The sequence below is a fragment of the Anoplopoma fimbria genome, chromosome 2 (assembly GCF_027596085.1).
Source record: "Anoplopoma fimbria isolate UVic2021 breed Golden Eagle Sablefish chromosome 2, Afim_UVic_2022, whole genome shotgun sequence".
Lineage (NCBI taxonomy): Eukaryota > Metazoa > Chordata > Actinopteri > Perciformes > Anoplopomatidae > Anoplopoma > Anoplopoma fimbria.
In genome coordinates, this window is record NC_072450.1 from 32708939 (window position 1) to 32728775 (window position 19837).

The 19837-nt window shown below is 42.7% G+C and overlaps 2 protein-coding genes across 2 annotated transcripts; both read left to right on the forward strand.

The window, feature by feature from the left end:
- The first annotated feature begins 310 nt into the window (after window positions 1-310).
- Window positions 311-9857, forward strand: LOC129098922 (mucin-5B-like). Its single transcript, XM_054608062.1, has 11 exons — window positions 311-343; window positions 852-926; window positions 1091-1274; window positions 2326-2530; window positions 3404-3579; window positions 3669-3738; window positions 3951-4060; window positions 4155-4186; window positions 4273-4441; window positions 6042-6137; window positions 9724-9857. The coding sequence occupies exons 1-11, from the start codon at window positions 311-313 to the stop codon at window positions 9855-9857; spliced, it is 1284 nt and encodes a 427-aa protein (XP_054464037.1).
- A 34-nt stretch (window positions 9858-9891) lies between these two features.
- On the forward strand, window positions 9892-11951 carry LOC129106967 (intestinal mucin-like protein). The gene is made up of 6 exons (XM_054618275.1): window positions 9892-9975; window positions 10628-10726; window positions 11092-11220; window positions 11320-11359; window positions 11447-11567; window positions 11737-11951. The coding sequence occupies exons 1-6, from the start codon at window positions 9907-9909 to the stop codon at window positions 11936-11938; spliced, it is 660 nt and encodes a 219-aa protein (XP_054474250.1). The 5' UTR covers window positions 9892-9906; the 3' UTR covers window positions 11939-11951.
- Window positions 11952-19837: the final 7886 nt, after the last annotated feature.

The following is a 19837-nucleotide window of genomic DNA, read 5'->3' on the forward strand; positions in this document are numbered from 1 at the left end:
ACCCGTATCCTGGCCACGCAATTACCAAAAGTGTATTTGGAAAGCCCCTGATGAACTGGTTGGGGTGCAGAAAATACAGCCCTGCATTGCAAAAACCTGTTAAATTACACTTTATTGTAATACACACACGTCATTTACTGTATTACTTACTGCTTCTCAATACCCATCAAGAATGGGGAGTCCTGGAAGGTCAGCAACTGCACCACAGCTACCTGCACCAATGGCAAGATCAGAGAGACACCCACTCCCTGTCCCACAGTAGAACAACCCATCTGTGCCAATGGACGTAAAGTTGTCGAAGTCTATGATGATGACGGATGCTGCTTCCACTATGAATGTGAATGTAAGTTGAAAATTGAACCTTTCATTACAAGTTACAACTTTTTTTATTTTAAATGCGGCAGAGCAACTTGTGCCAAGATGCTAAGACTATTAGCATATATTCATATTAAACTAAACATAAATATACTTAATTAAAACATCTATTTACTGAAAAATTTCACTTCTAAATTACTTTGGTTATAGTAGTTACTGAAGCAACTATCTACCAAAAAAATACTATGAATAAATATGAATTGCCAATAAACAAAAAAAGCCTTTTTGGTAGAGGTAATTATGCTTTCTGCCTCTTCTAGCTCTTACTTATTGTTTCCAATTGCATTGTTTGTTATCCTGCAGGTGTGTGCAGTGGCTCTGCTGGATCCCAATACTTAACATTCGATGGAAAGTCATACAGTTTCAAGGAGAACTGTTCTTACTACCTGGTCAAAGAGATTATTACTAAATATAACCTGACTATAATAATAAACAACCATAACTGTGAGCCTTCAGACAACACATTCTGTCCCCAGGCTCTCATTGTAACATACGGGTCCTACAGGGTAGTTTTGACTCAGTTGAAGACTGCAGGAACAGCAGCTATCGTGGTAAGCAACATAACTAATTGTCAAAGACATTTATTGTTTTAGTGTTAGTTACTCACTTCCTTTATTACTAAATGGTTTAATCTGTCAATCAAAGTAGTGTTGTGCATTGTACAGTTAGAAATGCTACTGTCTTCTCTAATGTGTTTTGTTACCTTGTTCTACAGGTGTATGTAAATCAAAAACGTATCTATCCTGCCTACGAAAATTCTGTCCTACGCCTCACAGGCACAGATATGGTGATCACATTGGAGATACCTGAGATCAACGCAAAAGTGATCTATAGTGCCTCCTCATTCAGCATTGACCTTCCTTATTCCTCCTTTGGTGGAAACACTGAGGGACAGTGTGGTGAGTTAGCAGAACACTAGATATATAATGTGAGACTAATCAGTGACACTTAGTTGGCCAAAACATTTGGTGAAAGAACTTAGAAAGATTTCTATGCCACTGATAACCAGAGTGCACCGTTGAGAACAGCCTGTTGCACCTGCTGACACTTCACTGCCAATGGCATACCTGCAGTTATTGTAGGATAGGCCTTATATTGAGTGCAGAGTTAGAATAGACAATACAACAATTCACAGATCTGAAGCAACCAGAATGAAAATAAGAACAGGAAGACCCTTCATAAATACTAAGAAAGAGGTATGAACAGGATGAAACTGATATGTTGTACAGCTGAGCCTTAACATTTAGTATCTAGAAGGCAAAACTAAAGTTTAAATTCAAGTCAACCAGTCGACAGCGTAACACTGCTAAAAGACACATTTGGCTAGAAGTTGTTTGTATTCAAATGTTGTCTTCTAAAACTCTCTTCATTCAATTTAGAGGTTTGCTCAGACAAGTGTTCTTCCTTACTTCTTAACTCCACTAACTAGTCGTAAATCACTTGTTTTAGACTGATTATCAATTTCAATAAAATGACGTTTTCGATTTCATGTTCCGTTTCGTGTTAGAGCAGACTCATTCACAAAATTGTTACTAAAGAGTAAAAAGAAGGATTTTACACTATGGAGCTTAAAGTCCTGCTGTCTTAAATCAGCAGACCAAGACAGGGCAAGCTTAGCGGCGTCAGTAGTCATATTTAGAATACTTTCTAAACAGTAAAAAATAATATTACTTTCACAGCTACGCACAATATGGGCAGAGGAGCTGTACTATGAAAGACCTAAAGAGTGAACATCTTTGTAGGTCAGAGTCATCCATGACTAGTATGAGAGGCTGTCAAAGAGACGGCAGAATGAATATTATAATAAATGGTGCTACGAGAAAACTGCATTATAATTCTTGAGTCAAATTACCTTTCCCTTTGTGAAGAAAGGCAGATTATATCTTCAGGTCCGGACTCTTTGTTAAATATCATAAACCTCTTCTCCTCCTCCTGCCTCTTCTTTTCCAGGGACCTGTGACAACTCCCAGAACAACGACTGTCGTTCTCCAAACGGCCAGGTGGGAAGCTGCTCACACACTGCGGGCCAATGGCATGTCCCAGGGACACCCTGTGTCACCCCCACGACCCCAACAACTACCACCACTTCAGAACCACCTGTCTCAACAACAAAGCCTGCTTGCAAACCTGCCATTTGTGATATCCTAACCAGCAGGTAAGGGGAACCACAAAATAGTAAAAGGTCTTCATTCCGTCAGGCTCATGTATTGCTTTAAGGTACATTGCTTTTGTATAGAGCTAATCATGCATCCATCCTGTTAGCTTGCAATCACAACCATATTAAAGTTCTCCGTGATTCCATTCAGAGTTAGGACCGAGCTCAAACTTCGAGTGGCATATCATCTAGTGAAGGTTTAGAGGTTGGATAACACTGTTTTGTGCAGTTTTGTCAGCACAAAACACAGGATCAAAAAGACACATTTACTCTTCCACAGTTAGCTGTAGATGTAGATGTAGTTATATCTTTTTTTTCATAAGCCTTCTGTCAAATGGAGAAAGGTAGAACTGAACATCTGAGTTAAGGTAGACCCTTAGCTTGGATGATGTGATAGAGCATGATTATTGCTATTCATTGACATCCATATTGGTTGTATTTTTTACTGATTAAAAGAGAGAGATGGGGTAAGGGAGATGGTAGGGAAGTAAAATGGATCATTACAAAATAATTCATCTCAACTCAAAGGCTTGAACCAATATTAATTAATTTTTTCTAGATATATATAAATGCTATCTTATATTGAGACCAAAAATGGATGTCTGCATACGTGTATTTGATGAACATTTTCAAAACAGTATCAGAGCTTGCTGTAGTTGACCGTATTCAAACCGATTTCCTTTTTTAATAGTGAATGAATGAGATTGTTGACAGTTAATTGTCTGTTTTAATGCTCTCTTATCTTAATTTAGTCAATGAACATTTTGAAAAGAATAATTCTTTGACGTTCTTGAACTGGGACCGTTTGTCATTAACTCTTAGATGATGATCTCTTCTAATTTCTTTTCCTGACGGCTTGTATGTTCCTTCTAGTGTTTTTGCACCATGCCATACAGTCATACCCCCAGGACCATTTGTGACATCCTGTACGTCTGACATTTGCAACAGTGGCAATGCCATAGGCTGCACCAGCCTGGAGGCCTATGCCACTCAGTGCTCTGATGCAGGAGTCTGTATCGACTGGAGGAATGCAACCAATGGGCAGTGTGGTAAGATATATGGCTAATCATTTATAGAACTACAAGAAATTTCATGGAGTTCTGAAAAATGTGTATATAAACATATCTCCATCTTACAGAGCACAAGTGTCCAAATAACAAGGTGTACATGGCCTGTGGCGCCTCTGTAGTGCCTACATGCAATGACAGGTAAAGAATAAATCAATAATGTGATTTTTTGTTTTTATTATTTATTGTTGTTTTAGAGATTTTTGGCATTTATACACAACTTTCCGAATTGAAATGCTTACACTTCCGCTTCGATGACTTAAATGCTGTTTCTTGTCAGTGTGTGAGAAAAATGAACAGAGAGTGTGCCCCGCTGTGTCTATAATAACCAATAATTATTTTTCTAACATCAGATACAACCGAAAGTTCCAGGCATCCTCTAACAACACTATGGAGGGTTGCTTCTGTCCTCATGGCACCATCTTATTCAACACAGTCTATGACACATGTGTTGCCTCCTGCGGTAAGAGGAGATCCTAAAGAAAACTTTTCACAAAAGCCTTTTTTTTTCAAGCACAACTCAAATCTACAAACAATTGTTTCTGATTGAATTTCAGGTTGTGTTGGACCTGATGGACAACCCAAACAGGTGAGAACTCTGCCTGTCGAATCTATTCATATTCTCTAGCAAAAAACTTAGTTGTGTGTCTGAACTGGCTCCTGTCTCTTAAACAGCCTGGTGACACATGGACAAGTGGCTGCAACACCTGTATGTGTGACAAGGATTCCATGAGCATCCAGTGTCAGCCTGTTCAATGCCCAACAATACAGAGTCCCAACTGCAGTGAACCTGGCCAGCAGCTGGTCAACAAGACAGATGTCTGCTGCACAACCCAGTCTTGTGGTCAGTTGCAGTGTCACAGAACTCAATGTGATTATGTCACTTTTGTTGCCACAGGGTGATAGTTGTTGGTTGTAAAATCTGCCTCTGAAGAGATAAACCCACAGGCCTTCTTTTAATGAGATTGTTTTTTGAACATGTGATCGTATATTCCATCTCCACCTGATATTAACACGTTATCTGTTTCTGCAGGTGTAAATACACACAGCGCAGGATCTACCTGGCCTTATCTAGAAGTGGTCTCATCTCAGCCGCGTTATTCAAGTCAGCTTTTCTGTCTGCGTGTGGATTAAACACACAAAATAGGAAGTGTTACTTGGTGCGCTTCAGACTTATCTCACGGAGAGGAGTTCGATATCCATCTGAACACCTCAATAAATATTACGATTATTTTAGGTTTTTAGTGCATTTATAAATTCATCTTTAAAACTGAACTGACTAAACTGAATCATCAGCTTTTTGCAATGAAGCTCCCCTCACAAGTGTGAGACAGTATCATTGTCAGCTCAGTTGTAATATGGACAATGACAGCCACCGGTGCTCATAGGAGGATGGGTTGTACTGAATCGGATGCAACAGAAGGAACTTACTACCAAACTAATAAATGCATTCAACCATGCTGATACAAAAAGCATGACTTCATCTAATATGCTGAACTGCTTCAAGTGCTACTTTAGGAGAAAGAGTTTTATTCATGGGTCAACCACTTTCTGTAGCCGGGCCTCCCTGGTAGTGAGCTACACAGGATCTACAGAGATGCCATTGTTAAGTTAAGATAACATGACTGAAAAACAGTGACTCCACTATAAATTGTATTGTGTGGGCAGGACAGATATAATGAATACTTGTATCATAATCAGACCGTCATTACAAAGGCCATGATCAGATTAATGTTAATACCAGGTGGAGAAGTAGTTTTAATTTATCTTAAAAATTGTTTTAAACCACTTTTTAAGTGATAACCTACCAGTGTTTGTATGTTGTGTTTGCTTATTTTCTCATGCTATGTCACCTTTACATGTATTGCTATAGGGTTAGAAGTGAATGCCTTGTTGAACAAATAAGATATATCCCTCATACAGTAGCATTATGGACAGGCCTCTGTATGTTGGGAATAAAGTAAACACCAGCAGTAACTCTTGGGCCTTTAGAGGACCCAACAGTGTTGAAGGTGTATTTGTGTGTGTAATTATATATACTTTACATTAGTGCTGGCTGCTGTCCAAAGCAAACGTACATGTTTTATAATGAACAATATGTTTTTCCTACCATCAAGCAGCCAAAGGTTTAAATTATTTTCTGTATGGTAAAATAAGTTTCACACCGAACATCCTCTGCCTTCTCCTAAAAAGTTAATGGCAAGGCCTTTAATCCCCAGCTGCTTGAGTGGAGCTGCTCAGTGACCATCAGATCAGTCAGCTCCCAGGTGTGAAAGTGTCAAACTGTGTCAAAGCAGTGCCTTCCTGTAAAAGAGAGTCTGGGTCTCCATCTAACTTGTCGTGAAACATCTAAACATGCAAAACTGATGTTTTTGTTTTTGAATAGAATGTCTCAGGCACCTTTTCACATTCATATATTATTTCCATCCTTTTGTCCTCAACAGAGTGCAACGTTAACCTGTGTCCCACTCCTGTCACCTGCCCGCTGGGGTTCCAACTCAATTTCATCAACAGCACTTGCTGCCGATCCTACGAGTGTGGTATGTGACTCCACTATCAATTCAGCATTATATACTGGTTTACAATATGTAATACAAACCTCTATGTCATGAAGAAACTCAGTGAGCGTCTAAGATAAAAAAAAGAAACAATGTACTGAATGTATTAGCGCTACCTTAGGGAGACTAAACCTGATGAACCCATTGGGAACTCAGGAATAAGTTCCTGAGCCTTAAGATGACCCTCGCCTTATAGTTGTGTATAATTGTGAATCACTTAAAACTCCCGCTGCACTTTTAACTTATAACGAGGCTGGGAAAAATAGGAGCTCCACATTTTTAATTATAATAGTCCACAGACGAGCAACATGATGTGATTGAGATTGTTCGGGTTCAAAACTGTCAGTGCATCATGGCGGGGTTAGCGCTGTGATAAAATGGGGTAAAAGTAGTGAATGTGTAAAGCACTGACTGTCACAGTCTCAAATGCACCCACCTATAATAAAGTCAATTTTCTGACGCCACCTTGTGGTCAAGTTGGCCACAGGTGCACCAAATGAGATTCAACACATAATTACTAAAATTGCATTTGGCGAGCTCCAGACGCACACAGCAGGGCTCACCTGACTGCGATCTGGCTGCGCTGCTGTAATAGTTATCACACCTGAAAGTGGGGTGACAAAAAGTCTCGTCCAGAGACTGCAGATGGAACAGAGACCTGCTGCCCTCAGATTGCTGTAAAGAGTGTCGCCAGTGTGAAGGAAAGGCCCTCAGTATAGTACAAACTCACTGAGAGTTTGAAAATCCTGTTTTCTTCAGAGGATACTTATTGTGGTCTGGAACTTGGCACAGAATCGTTTATAAGCTTTAATTTAGAACCAGAAAAAGATCTATCAAATCATGTTTCTCACCAAAGTCACGCACTGACCACAACCTTAATATAGTTGACACGCTGCCGTTACCCCGGTTAACCTGAGGATGGATGGGCCTCAGGGAGTTATAGGTGGAGCAAGAAGTTTTATTTGACAATTTCACAAATTGCACAAAAAGGAATCATCTGCCATGCGCAAATGACTCCAGTTAGAGACTGCAGCAGGGGGCACTGTGCTGACTCTCTGTATATAAACTTATCTTATGTGAACAAAATTATCAAAACTTGGCAACCTACTTGTACAAGACAAAAGAACCATACTGGTGGTCATACATGTATCAAGGTTTAGCATATGTGGGGCTACACACTTGAGATTATTGCAGAGCTGTAGAAGTAGATTTGTGTATATAGCACAAACATTTATAATATCAGTATCAAAGACGACTGATTGTTGATGGATTATCAATTTATGGGAAGGCAGAAATACGGTCCAGCTAATTAGTCTTGAAAGAAAGAACGTTGATTTACACGTTTTAATATGTGCTCGGAATGTATTGTTAAAGATATTTTTAAGAAATCAAACAATCGCTACTCATATTAACGGCTTTTTTAAACAATAACAGTTTTGGGGAAAAAACGTATTCTATGGATTAAACTAATAAAATATCTCTGCTGAAGATTTGTTTCTGTGCATCAACTCCAGAGATAGATAAGCCTATCTTATTACATCTGCATTAATTCTCTATACAACCAGTGTCAACCTAACTCATGTGTCTTTTTTTGCAGTTCCTAAAGGTGTTTGTGTCTATAACATGACTGAGTACAAGGTAAGGACACAGTCCAAACTCCAGATGTCAATATATCTGTCAAAGTTCAGAAACGACGGCTAGGAGTATTCAAATACAGACACAGGCAGAGCAGGTGGGATAACAGGTACCGTATTTTCCGCACTATAGGGCGCACTGGATTATAAGGCGCACTGTCAATGAATGGTCTATTTTCAATCTTTTTTCATATATAAGGCGCACCGGACTATAAGGCGCATTAAGCGAAACAAAACAGTCAGTCAGTCAAACTACATTACCCATGACCGTTAGCGGGTTGATGAGTTAATGATGTGGGACGGGGGAACGCGTGTTGTGTTTTCAGAGCGAATGCAGAGTGTGAAATAAAGCCGACGTTTATTTACTCCGTCCACAAAAAGCCTTTCTCAGCCCTTTTGTTTCCCACACTCCTACAATATATAAAATACTGACAGCCTTGAGTTTGAAGTCCGCGTCGTAAGCGTGTCTCTTGACAGGAGCCATGTTGGGTCCTTATACACACACACTGTAATGTGATGGTGAAGCACAGTATGTATTACTCCTGACGCTCCTGACTACGGTGGCCGTAATGCTGCTGCGGTGCGGCTTTGTAGTTTACTAAGTCGTACTAAAACATGTTGACAGAGCGCCGTGTACCACACAAAACCGCTTCGAGGTCAGTAAGCACAACCAGAATTAATCCATATATAAGGCGCTCCGGATTATAAGGCGCACTGTCGTTTTTTGAGAAAATTAAAGGCTTTTAAGTGCGCCTTATAGTGCGGAAAATACGGTACTTTACTTCACTAGAATCAAAGTCCATGTGTGACAACATCTGAGTCCCTCTGCAGGTTTGAACACACAGGAAATATCAACATTCAACAAAGCTCTTACTTAAACAGTCACACCACCTGCCGTCTATTACCGGTTTAAATCACAGTGAGGATGTCTTTATTTACACTGAGATAAAACTCTTCTTTAATGGTCATTGTGTGCATGTGTCCTGTTTCTCTCTTCAGTTCTGTTTGGCCATACCAAAGAAACAATTATTACATTGTTCCCTTTCATATCCACACTTACCAAATTCAAATGATTAATTAATCCCTGGACAGCTTTGGTGCCTGTTGTCCTGGGAGAGCAGAGCTACATGGACCATCGTAGGAAAATCAAAACAAACTTTATTCCTTTATTCCTATTTTACCTCACAAAGAATTAGCTGATGAGAGCGTTAGCTGAAATCAAATCTCATCTGTCATGATTATTCACATACATATAGAAACAGGACCAGAATGATAGTTGCTGTCAAATAACAATCAAAAACAGACCAATTAGCACAAGCTTTCTGTTCGAACCCTTTTCACTTTGGGACGTATCAGAAAATCCCAGAACTCCTGTGCAAGCACACCACAAACAAACCTAACCAGAGTTTTCCTGGAACGGGTCCTGTATTTGTTTGTGCACCCAATGACAGCCACACAAACCTGAACCGCATGAAATTCCATTTTTTTTTTCAATTCAGTTTATTTTGTTTAGCCCAGAATCACAAATTTGCCTCAGAGGGCTTTACAATCTGTACACATGCGACATCCTCTGTCCCGGAAACAGCCTAGATGACTTTTACTGTTTGTCTGGTTCAAAAAACTCTTGTGCTTTGGTTTTGTTTGTGTGGTGTGGACTAAACAGCTGCACCAAAACCTCTTGATGTGGTTTATGAACAAATTCGGATCTGGACTGTGTGATAATAAATACATGATTTACCAAGACTGGTATTAAATTTACATAATCCATACACTGATCACACTGTGAAATAAGCAATATTGTTGCATCTATATGAATATGGATCTTATTTTCCCCTTGGATCCAGAACAATGAATTTAAGTACAGGTTTAAAAACTTCCTTAGAATACAGAATTGATGTTTGAGAGTAAAGCTTTGATTAATGTGTATTTTATAGCCTGGTTCCAAGATACCAACGCCAGAAACACCATCAGAACCCCCACTAGAGGCACCAACAATACCAGAACAACCATCAGGGACAACAACAGCACCATCAGGAGCCGGAGAAACAACATCTGGACCTGTAACTGAGGAGTCTTTTAAACCCAAACCCTGCCATGATTGTTACTGTGGCCCCCAAATGGATCCAATAACCAAGCGAAACATCATCACTTGCAACCCTACTGTCTGCAACACAAACTGCTCCAAAGTAAGATTATTCACAGGACATACCAACACACACACACTCACTGGGATACATTCACACTCAGAGGCAACTTTCTCTGGTACTGATGCACAATGAGGTTAGTGTTAGCAGTTGCACTGGACTCTTCCGTACTGGTGTCATGTATTTAAATGTGGTGGACCAAACATGAGCAATATCTCTCAGTATACTGCAGTATAATTGATTTTTGTGTTTTTTCCTTCTTTGCTTTTTTATGAGCATTTTTTGCCAAACAAAACAGCTTTTGCCCATATTCTAAGCCAAACTGGTATCTCTTACTGTATTGACCAATACAATTTTAGCGAGTTATCATTTTCCCAAAAATGTGCGGGTAGTAAATTAGTCTTTGAGTCTAGCAGGAGTTCATCAAAGATTTATCTTTTTTCCGTGGTATATGGGATGAGGTGTTTAAATAAAACAGAAAAATGTATATGTTCATATACCTGAAAATATGAACAGAAAATCCCAGTATCATGTGCCAGCCTTTGAGAAAGCTACATTACATACATGGTGTGGAAATGCTGTACACAAAAAGTGGCTTAACAGGAGGACACTAACCACCCGCAGTTTCTTACAAAGTCAAAGGAGTTTTTTCTTTTTCTTCTCTCTCCCTCACCCTCTCTCACTTTGTCTCCAGGGTTATAAATATCAGACTGCAGCTGACAAATGCTGCGGTACTTGTGTTCAGCAGAGCTGTATTTTCACCACACCTGAAAACACAACGTATTTCATTGAGGTCAGTACTGCCGCTGTGTGAGTTTCCTCACAATTTTAATAGCCATGGATATTCAAAAGGGACGTCTTTGTACCAAGATAGTTTTTTTTGCTATTGACTATGTATTTATTTGTTAACGAATTTAAGACAAAGAGAAAAGTACATTTTTATTTGATACAAAGCAAAAAAAAATACATTCTTAAAAATGAGGTTGTTCACATTTTTAAAAAGGCATATAAAGATCTGATATCAGAAACCATTAATATCATCTTCATCACATCTGATGGTGTTAGTTGGTAGGCTTCCTTTACTGCAGAAGTAAGTTGGGTTTGTGTATTAGCCAAAGACATAAAAGGATTATCTCTTTTTTGACTTATTTGTTACAGGTCAACAACACATTTGTACCACCTAATGACAAGTGTAAGCAATATACATGTGAGAACATCAATGGACAGCTTGTTACCAAGGAGACCACGACCAAATGTGATCCCATAAACCCCTTGGACTGTGAACCTGTGAGTTTATTTGAACCCGAACCCTAACCCTAACCCCCCCCCCCCCAAAAAAAATAAATGTCTGACCCACAGAATACATGACATGTTTTTATCCTCCAGGGTACCAAGACAACAGAGGCTAACGGATGCTGCACCACCTGTAAGTTACTGGACTCAGAGTTTTTATGATGAACTGACTTTGGAGGACAAAAAATTGTGAGAGCCTAAATGTTGCTGTGTGTTCCAGGCAAGCTGCGGAGCATCTGTAAGGTCCAGAGTAAGCAGACCGTCATCGAGGTGAACGACTGCAAAAGCAGGCAGCCAGTCAACATGACGTCCTGTGCTGGACACTGTGGAAGCTCGTCCATGTGAGTCTATTTAGCAACACAGGTTCAACTTTTAGCCTGTTATATGAATTCAGTTCTCTCAGGTGGAATAACAGTGTGTGTGCGCGAAAGGTGTCTCACTGGCTACTGAGCTGTTGTAATCAGTGGAGAGGGTAAGAGCTGTTGTCTGTGTGTGTGTGTTTGTGTACAGATATTCTGCAGCAGCTAACATGATGATGCACCAGTGTGAGTGTTGCCAAGAGGCCACCACCAGTCAGAAGCAGGTGGAGCTGACCTGCGCCAACGGCTCCAAGGTCAAGCACAACTACATCGTGGTGGAGACATGCCACTGCAGCAAAGCACAGTGTGTGGAGGGGGTAACGTCCAAACCACAGCGCCGCAGGAGACGCTGATCATACTGCTTTAAACCGGACTGAAACCTTACAAACACATTGCAAGACTTAACCTTGGATCTTCCTACCATGGTCAGGTTCCATTATTTATAGCTCAACATGTGCTCTTTTTCTTCACTTAAGGATTCATAGATAATCATTAATAAAATAATATTTCTGCAATATGAACACTGGTATTGACACTTTTTGATCCCTGGGAATGATTCATTCAAAACACTTTTAAATTGCAAGACAAAAGACAATACATAAACAGAACAACAAGAAGAAGACAAGGACAGTGAATACAGGTTAACAACATTTAGTCAGTGGAGGAGCGAACAGGGGGATGTGTGTGTGTGTGTGTGTGTGTGTGTGTGTGTGTGTGTGTGAAATGATAAAAAAAAGTAAATAAAAAAGCAAATAAATAAAATAGCAAATACCATAAGTTTGTGTCGCCCTTAAAGGGGTGGCTGGCCAATTGTGAGCTTGATCCCTTAAAAAACAGCTTGAAGACCTTGAGGAGGGCCCCTGTTTTTGGGTGGATTGACAGTCAGACTCATTCATTTTGATGAACCAGCCTATATATACACTTATATATGTATATATACACACTCTGTATTCTCATACTCGTATATATACAGTGGGTACGGAAAGTATTCAGAACCCTTTAAATTTTTCACTTTTCGCATTAATGTACACTCAGCAACCCATCTTGACAGAAAAAAACAGAAATTTAGAATTTTTTTGAAATTTATTAAAAAAGATAAACTGAAATATCACATGGTCATAAGTATTCAGACCCTTTGCTCAGTATTGAGTAGAAGCACCCTTTTGAGCTAGTACAGCCATGAGTCTTCTTGGGAATGATGCAACAAGTTTCTCACACCTGGATTTGGGGATCCTCTGCCATTCTTCCTTGCAGATCCTCTCCAGTTCTGTCAGGTTGGATGGTGAACGTTGGTGGACAGCCATTTTCAGGTCTCTCCAGAGATGCTCAATTGGGTTTAGGTCAGGGCTCTGGCTGGGCCAGTCAAGAATGGTCACAGACTTGTTCCGAAGCCACTCCTTTGTTATTTTAGCTGTGTGCCTTCGGCCCAGTCTGAGGTCCTGAGCACTCTGGAGGAGGTTTTCTTCCAGGATATCTCTGTACTTGGCCGCATTCATCTTTCCTTCAATTGCAACCAGTCGTCCTGTCCCTGCAGCTGAAAAACACCCCCATAGCATGATGCTGCCACCACCATGTTTCACTGTTGGGATTGTATTGGGCAGGTGATGAGCAGTGCCTGGTTTTCTCCACACATACCGCTTAGAATTAACGCCAAAAAGTTAAATCTTGGTCTCATCAGACCAGAGAATCTTATTTCTCATAGTTTGGGAGTCCTCCATGTGTTTTTTGGCCAACTCTATGCGGGCTTTCATATGTCTTGCACTGAGGAGAGGCTTCCGTCGGGCCACTCTGCCATAAAGCCCCGACTGGTGGAGGGCTGCAGTGATAGTTGACTTTGTGGAACTTTCTCCCATCTCCCTACTGCATCTCTGGAGCTCAGCCACAGTGATCTTTGGGTTCTTCTTTACCTCTCTCACCAAGGCTCTTCTCCCACGATTGCTCAGTTTGGCTGGACAGCCAGGTCTAGGAAGAGTTCTGGTCATCCCATACTTCTTCCATTTAAGGATTATGGAGGCCACTGTGCTCTTAGGAACCTTGAGTGCTGCAGAAATTCTTTTGTAACCTTGGCCAGATCTGTGCCTTGCCACAATTCTGTCTCTGAGCTCCTTGGGCAGTTCCTTCGACCTCATGATTCTCATTTGTTCTGACATGCACTGTGAGCTGTAAGGTCTTATATAGACAGGTGTGTGCCTTTCCTAATCAAGTCCAATCAGTTTAATTAAACACAGCTGGACTCCAATGAAGGAGTAGAACCATCTCAAGGAGGATCAGAAGAAATGGACAGCATGTGAGTTAAATATGAGTGTCACAGCAAAGGGTCTGAATACTTATGGCCATGTGATATTTCAGTTTTTCTTTTTTAATAAATTTGCAAAGATTTCTACATTTCTGTTTTTTTCTGTCAAGATGGGTTGCTGAGTGTACATTAATGCGAAAAAAAATGAACTTTTTCGATTTTAGCAAATGGCTGCAATGAAACAAAGAGTGAAAAATTTAAAGGGGTCTGAATACTTTCCGTACCCACTGTATATATATATATGAATAAAATAATGAGTATGAGAATACTCATTATTGTGTGGGAAGGTTTACAAAAAAAGATATGTTTATGACAAGATAAACTGATGGTACATTGATTGACTTGAGTTAATATCACTACTGGGGAAGATGTGAATTTATGTTAACATATATTAACAGTTTTGAGACAGCTGTATCAATGAGGTTCATTTAGGGTTAGTTTGGGGTTCATTTGAGGTACATTTGAGGTTCATTTGAAAAAAACGTCCAATCACATAAATAATATTATCAACAGAGAGAAAAGACTCTGCCGAACGAGTTGATGTAATTTTATGTTGATATGTGTGTGTGTGTGTGTGTGTGTGTGTGTGTGTGTGTGTGTGTGTGTGTGTGTGTGTGTGTGTTTGTGTGTGGTAGAAGCCAGTCACAACAGATATGAATTAAAGCGGCGAGCAGCACACTATCAACCCACAGTGCATTAAATTCCATAAATCACCTGAAACAATCTTAGATGTCAGCCATTTTGTATAGTTCAACTTCAAAAATACTAATCTATGAGCCTGAACTATAAACGTAGGTAGCTAGCTAGCTAAATACTCAGTTAATGAGAGTCAACAGCAACTCACCTAAAACGAGAAGTCAAAGAGGTCAAAAGAAGGTGAAGAACAGTATTTAAACAAAAGCCATAAAACAACGAGCAAATCACACTTCTCCTATCAGAAGAGTCCAATCGGATTTGTCGTGCTGTCTGTTTCCCCCCAGCAACGGCAGATTCATTGGGTAAAAGGTTCATCCAATCAGAGTAAACTTCAATTTTGAATAAAAACTACTGCTTTCGATGATGGGGCGAAATACACACACACACGCGCTCATGCACACAAACACACACACACAGAATCAACGCGCGTGCGCACACACACACACACACACACACACTCTCTCTTTGTCAATCAAATTACCAAGTTCATGAAGGCCACCTTTCTCACGGAGTAAAATCCCAATAAACAATCTTATATGTCAGCCATTTTTTCCTGCACAACCAAAGCTATCACCATGCTAGTGTGGCAAGGTGGTAAGCGAAAGGAAAATAAACTAAAAGATCTAACTAAGAAATAAGAAAAAGGAACCAACAACGCCACCCTGGGAATTTCACCTCAGGGAATTGATGTAAAGTGCAAAGCACACAGGTAAGTCCACTCGTTTAGAAGGCATGAGACGTAGTTTAAATGTCATAGAAAAATACAATTTATTCAATAACTTCTTTCCTCTTCAATGCAAAATCTTCACCATGCAACCAAAAGAAAACAAACAATCCACACAAAATAGTTGAGATAAACGCAAAACTAAATAAGTAATCAAATCAAAAGAAAACAAACAATACACACAAAATAGTTGAGATAAACGCAGAACTAAATAAGTAATCAAACCAAAAGAAAACAAACATTCAAATAATTAAAACACACATTAACACTCATGCACACACGGATGGGGGGAAACCCCGGTTAAAAGACACACTGGATGAGCACCCTTGGTAGAACTACCCGGGGGGGGGGGGTGCGCCGCAGCGACAGGCGGCAGTAGGCACGAGGTGCCAGCCGGAGCAAAGCACGTGAAGTAAACAACGCGGCGTGCAGCAGCAGTGAAGCGGAGTAGCGTGGGAAGACAATATCAGCCTGGCAAAGCAGCAGCGAAGCGGAGCCTAGCGTGGGAAGACAATATCAGCCTGGCAAAGCAGCAGCGACCCCAATGAGCTGATTGCAGTTGGTCCTGTTTACGAAAACATGATGTTAGTGTGGCTACATAAAACAGAAATGCTACAGTTGTTTGCTATGCTAACACATACCTGTTTACGACCAAACACGGGCACACACACACACACACTCGCGTTCACACAGGAGGAGGGAGGGAGAGAGGGCTCCGGCCGTCATCAGCGTTTACACCATAGCTCGCACGAAAACCCTGAAGCAGCAACAAATAGTCGCCCTATCGGACCAGACTACCTTTTGGCCCGGAAGTGACGCGCAAGTGACAGGAGCGCAAAAAGAAAGAGGCAGGTGGAGGATGGCTGCTTTTATACCGCCCACATCATGACGGCCACTAGTGGTACTTAACCGTGACTAACATGGATAGCACCTCTATCCTGCTACATTCTACCCCACCTTCTTGGATCGTCGTCCCGACGATCAACACAACAAGCTAACTCCAGGGTCTAAACAAGGCAGACACTGAGTTGGACACAGAAGCAGAAGGGTTGGCCACTTGCGCCCCTCCAGCAGGCCGCGGAAGACGATGCACATTCGGGTGCTGACCAGCCGTTTGACGTGGGGTCCGGCGTGGACCCATGTTGCTGGAATCAGGGCAAGTGACCAAAGGAGAACATGAGGATGCCCCCGGGTTTGGAATGGATGAAGGCCCTTGGGACATAATTGGTCCGGCGGATGGTATGGCAGAATTGGCCACAGAAGGTCGTTGGTCAAGGACTAACAAATCATACTCAAATGAAGGCTCCTCTTCTGGAGATGGTTCGTCCCTGGGTGACGAGTTGTGGGAAGAGGCAGGACGAGGTGAGTCCACCCCTACGACCGCCTTCAGCATAGTGCGGTGGACCTGTCTGCCCTTTGTCTCATCGTCTACTGGCGCAATAGTATACACTGAGCCACCCTCTCTAGGCATCCTCAACACTCGATACTTCATCGAGCTCCACCGATCTCGGGTCTTCTGGGGCCCCCTGGCCCTGAAGTCGCGCAAGTACACCAACTGCCCTTCCTGCAAAGGCAAATCTATTACATGCTGATCATGGACTCGCCTTCGCCGAGCGGCAGCATGTTTCAAGCGCTCCCTTGCGCCTTCAAAGGCCACCTCCAAGCGGGCTTGATGCTCTTGCACCCACTCATGGATGGACCCCCCGACCGGGCTCTCAACCCTACCCAACAAGAAATCGAGTGGTAGCCTTGGTTCCTGCCCGAACATCAAGGCAAAGGGAGATTCTCCCGTTGATTGGTGGGGAGTCGTGTTGTAACAATAAAGGACGTGAGGAAGACACATATGCCAATCCCTTTTACGAGACACTGGCAGAGTACGCAGCAGGTTGTGGAGTGTCCGGTTGAACCGCTCGCATTGACCATTTCCTTCGGGGTGGTACGGGGTGGTACGTGATTTTACGATACCATACAAGTTACACAATTGTTGAATGAGCGAGCTTTCGGAAGTTACGGCCCTGGTCAGAATGCAAACGAGCGGGGACACCAAACTTATAAAACCACTCTGACACCAAAACCCTTGCTACGGTGGTTGCGCGCTGGTCCCGAGTAGGGATAGCCATGGTGTACTTACTAAAAACATCAGTAAGGACCAAAACGCTCTCTAGACCATTCTGGGCCGGCTCTAGAGTAGTGTAGTCGATGGCAAGGATTTCGTTGGGGCGGGAAGCCAAGAGATGTCCCATGACTCCGTGCACCCTTGGGTGAACATCCTTGGCCACTTGACACCTCTCACATTGCTGACACCAACGGGCTACATCGGAGGACATAGCAGGCCAGTAGCATCGAGACCGGAGAAGCGCCAGTGTTCGCTCCACCCCTGGTGACCATGCTCTTGGTGCACTTGGGTCAGGACCTCGTCTCTCAGTACATTGGGTAACAACAGCTGGTACATGGCTTCAGCACCATCAGGTCGGAACACTTTTCGGTACAGGACATCATCCCTCTCAAGCAGGCGATCCCACTGCCGCAGCAACACTAGCGTAGCTTGGGAGAGCTGTGCCCGCTCCTCACTACTAGGACGCTGCTTCCTCCTCCAAAACACCAACAGTTCCTGTATCACAGGGTCAGTCTGTTGAGCGAGACGAAGTTCAGGCGGAGTAAGCTGTGGCATGGCTGTGATGGTAGCTTGGGTGGCCTCTGCCTTTCCCAAACCCAACGCTTGCTGCAAAGCCTTCGGTATGGTTGTCCCTGGAAGCATCGCCTCTACATCCTGGGGACCAGATGGGTGCTGACGAGAGAGAGCATCGGCATTGGTGTTGCTCTTCCCTGATCGATACTTGATCTCGAAATCGAAAGAGGCTAGCTGGGCTGCCCACCTCTGCTCAGTAGCAGCCAGCTTAGCAGAAGACAAATGACTGAGGGGGTTGTTATCAGTATACACAACACATCTATTTCCCAACAAGTACTCTCTGAACTTCTCTGTCATGGCCCACTTAAGGGCCAAGAACTCGAGTTTCATAGAGCTATAGTTCGCCATGTTCCTCTCTGTAGGTCGCAGGCCCCTGCTAGCATAGGCTATCGGCCTCACCTTGCCCGCCTGAGTCTGAGAGAGGACTGCGCCCAAGCCACCATAGCTTGCATCGACCTCCAGAATGAATGGAAGGGTGAAGTCTGCATAAGCCAACACGGGCGCAGTGGTGAGCTTCGCTTTCAGTGTTTCAAAGTTCTTGTTACACTCTTCAGTCCAACACCTGGAAAACCGCTGGTCAGGCTTCTTGGTGCCACCACACTCAGCCACAGCCCTATGCAGAGGAGCTGCCAGTTTAGCGAATCCCTCCACAAACCGCCGGTAATAACTGGCGAAACCAAGGAAAGAACGAAGCTCCGAGGCAGTAGCGGGAAACGGCCAATTAGCAACCACTTCAATCTTGGCCGGATCTGTGGAGACACCATCAGCTGATATCACATGGCCCAAGTAGTGCACCTCTTTGCGAAAGAACGAGCACTTGCTGAGCTTGGCTTTAAATATCCCCTCGCATTGAAGCCGCTCCAGCACCACTTTGAGCTATCGCTCCAGATGCTGTTCAATAGTGGAGGAGAACACAACAATATCATCAAGATATAACAATAAAGACTGACACTGCTGGTCACCAAAGATGCGTTGCATCAACCTTTGGAAAGTGCTGGGCGCATTACAGAGCCCAAAAGGCATTCTGTTCCACTCAAATAAACCGAAAGGTGTACAAAACGCGGTCTTTGGCCGGTCGGTCTCAGTGACTGGCACCTGGTGATAGCCACTGGTCAAGTCCAGGGTTGAAAACCAGCAAGCACCGGACAATGCGTCCAAAGACTCTTCTATGCGTGGTAGAGGGAAGGCGTCTCTGCGGGTCTTACGATTAAGCTGCCGGTAATCAACGCACATGCGTAGTTTGCCACTCTTTTTCCGTACCAACACAATCGGGGACGCGTAGGGGCTGCTACTCTCCCGAATTACTTGAGATGAGAGCAGTTGATTGATGTGTTCCTTCACCACCTCATACTCTGAGGGTGGAATGCGCCTATAACGCTGCGCCACTGGAGTATCATCAATCAAAGGAATGTCGTGGGAGATGAGGTTAGTACAACCCAGATCGGTGTCACTGGTGGAGAATACTGAGCGTAATGTCCAAGTAGTGACCTCACCTGACCCTGTTCACCAACCGACAATGGCGACACATCCACATCGTCCACCTGTTGCTGCACACTGGGTGAAGCTGTCTGGGAAGACACAGTGGCCACATTTGATGGCACCTCGGTGACTCCTGCAGGAAGGCTGACCACGTTCACGAAGTCCAGTGTGCCAACAACAGTGCGGGGGTACAACATAACATCGTTGCAGCCAACATTAATAACAGGTATATAGGCTGTACCCCTTATAACGCAAACTAAAGAAGGGGAGGCCAGCAACCCCGCAGGCAAACCAGCATCCAAAGGCTCAAAAAGTACCGTAGAACCTGAGTACTGCTCAGAACATGTGGCGGCCACCATTCTCATAAC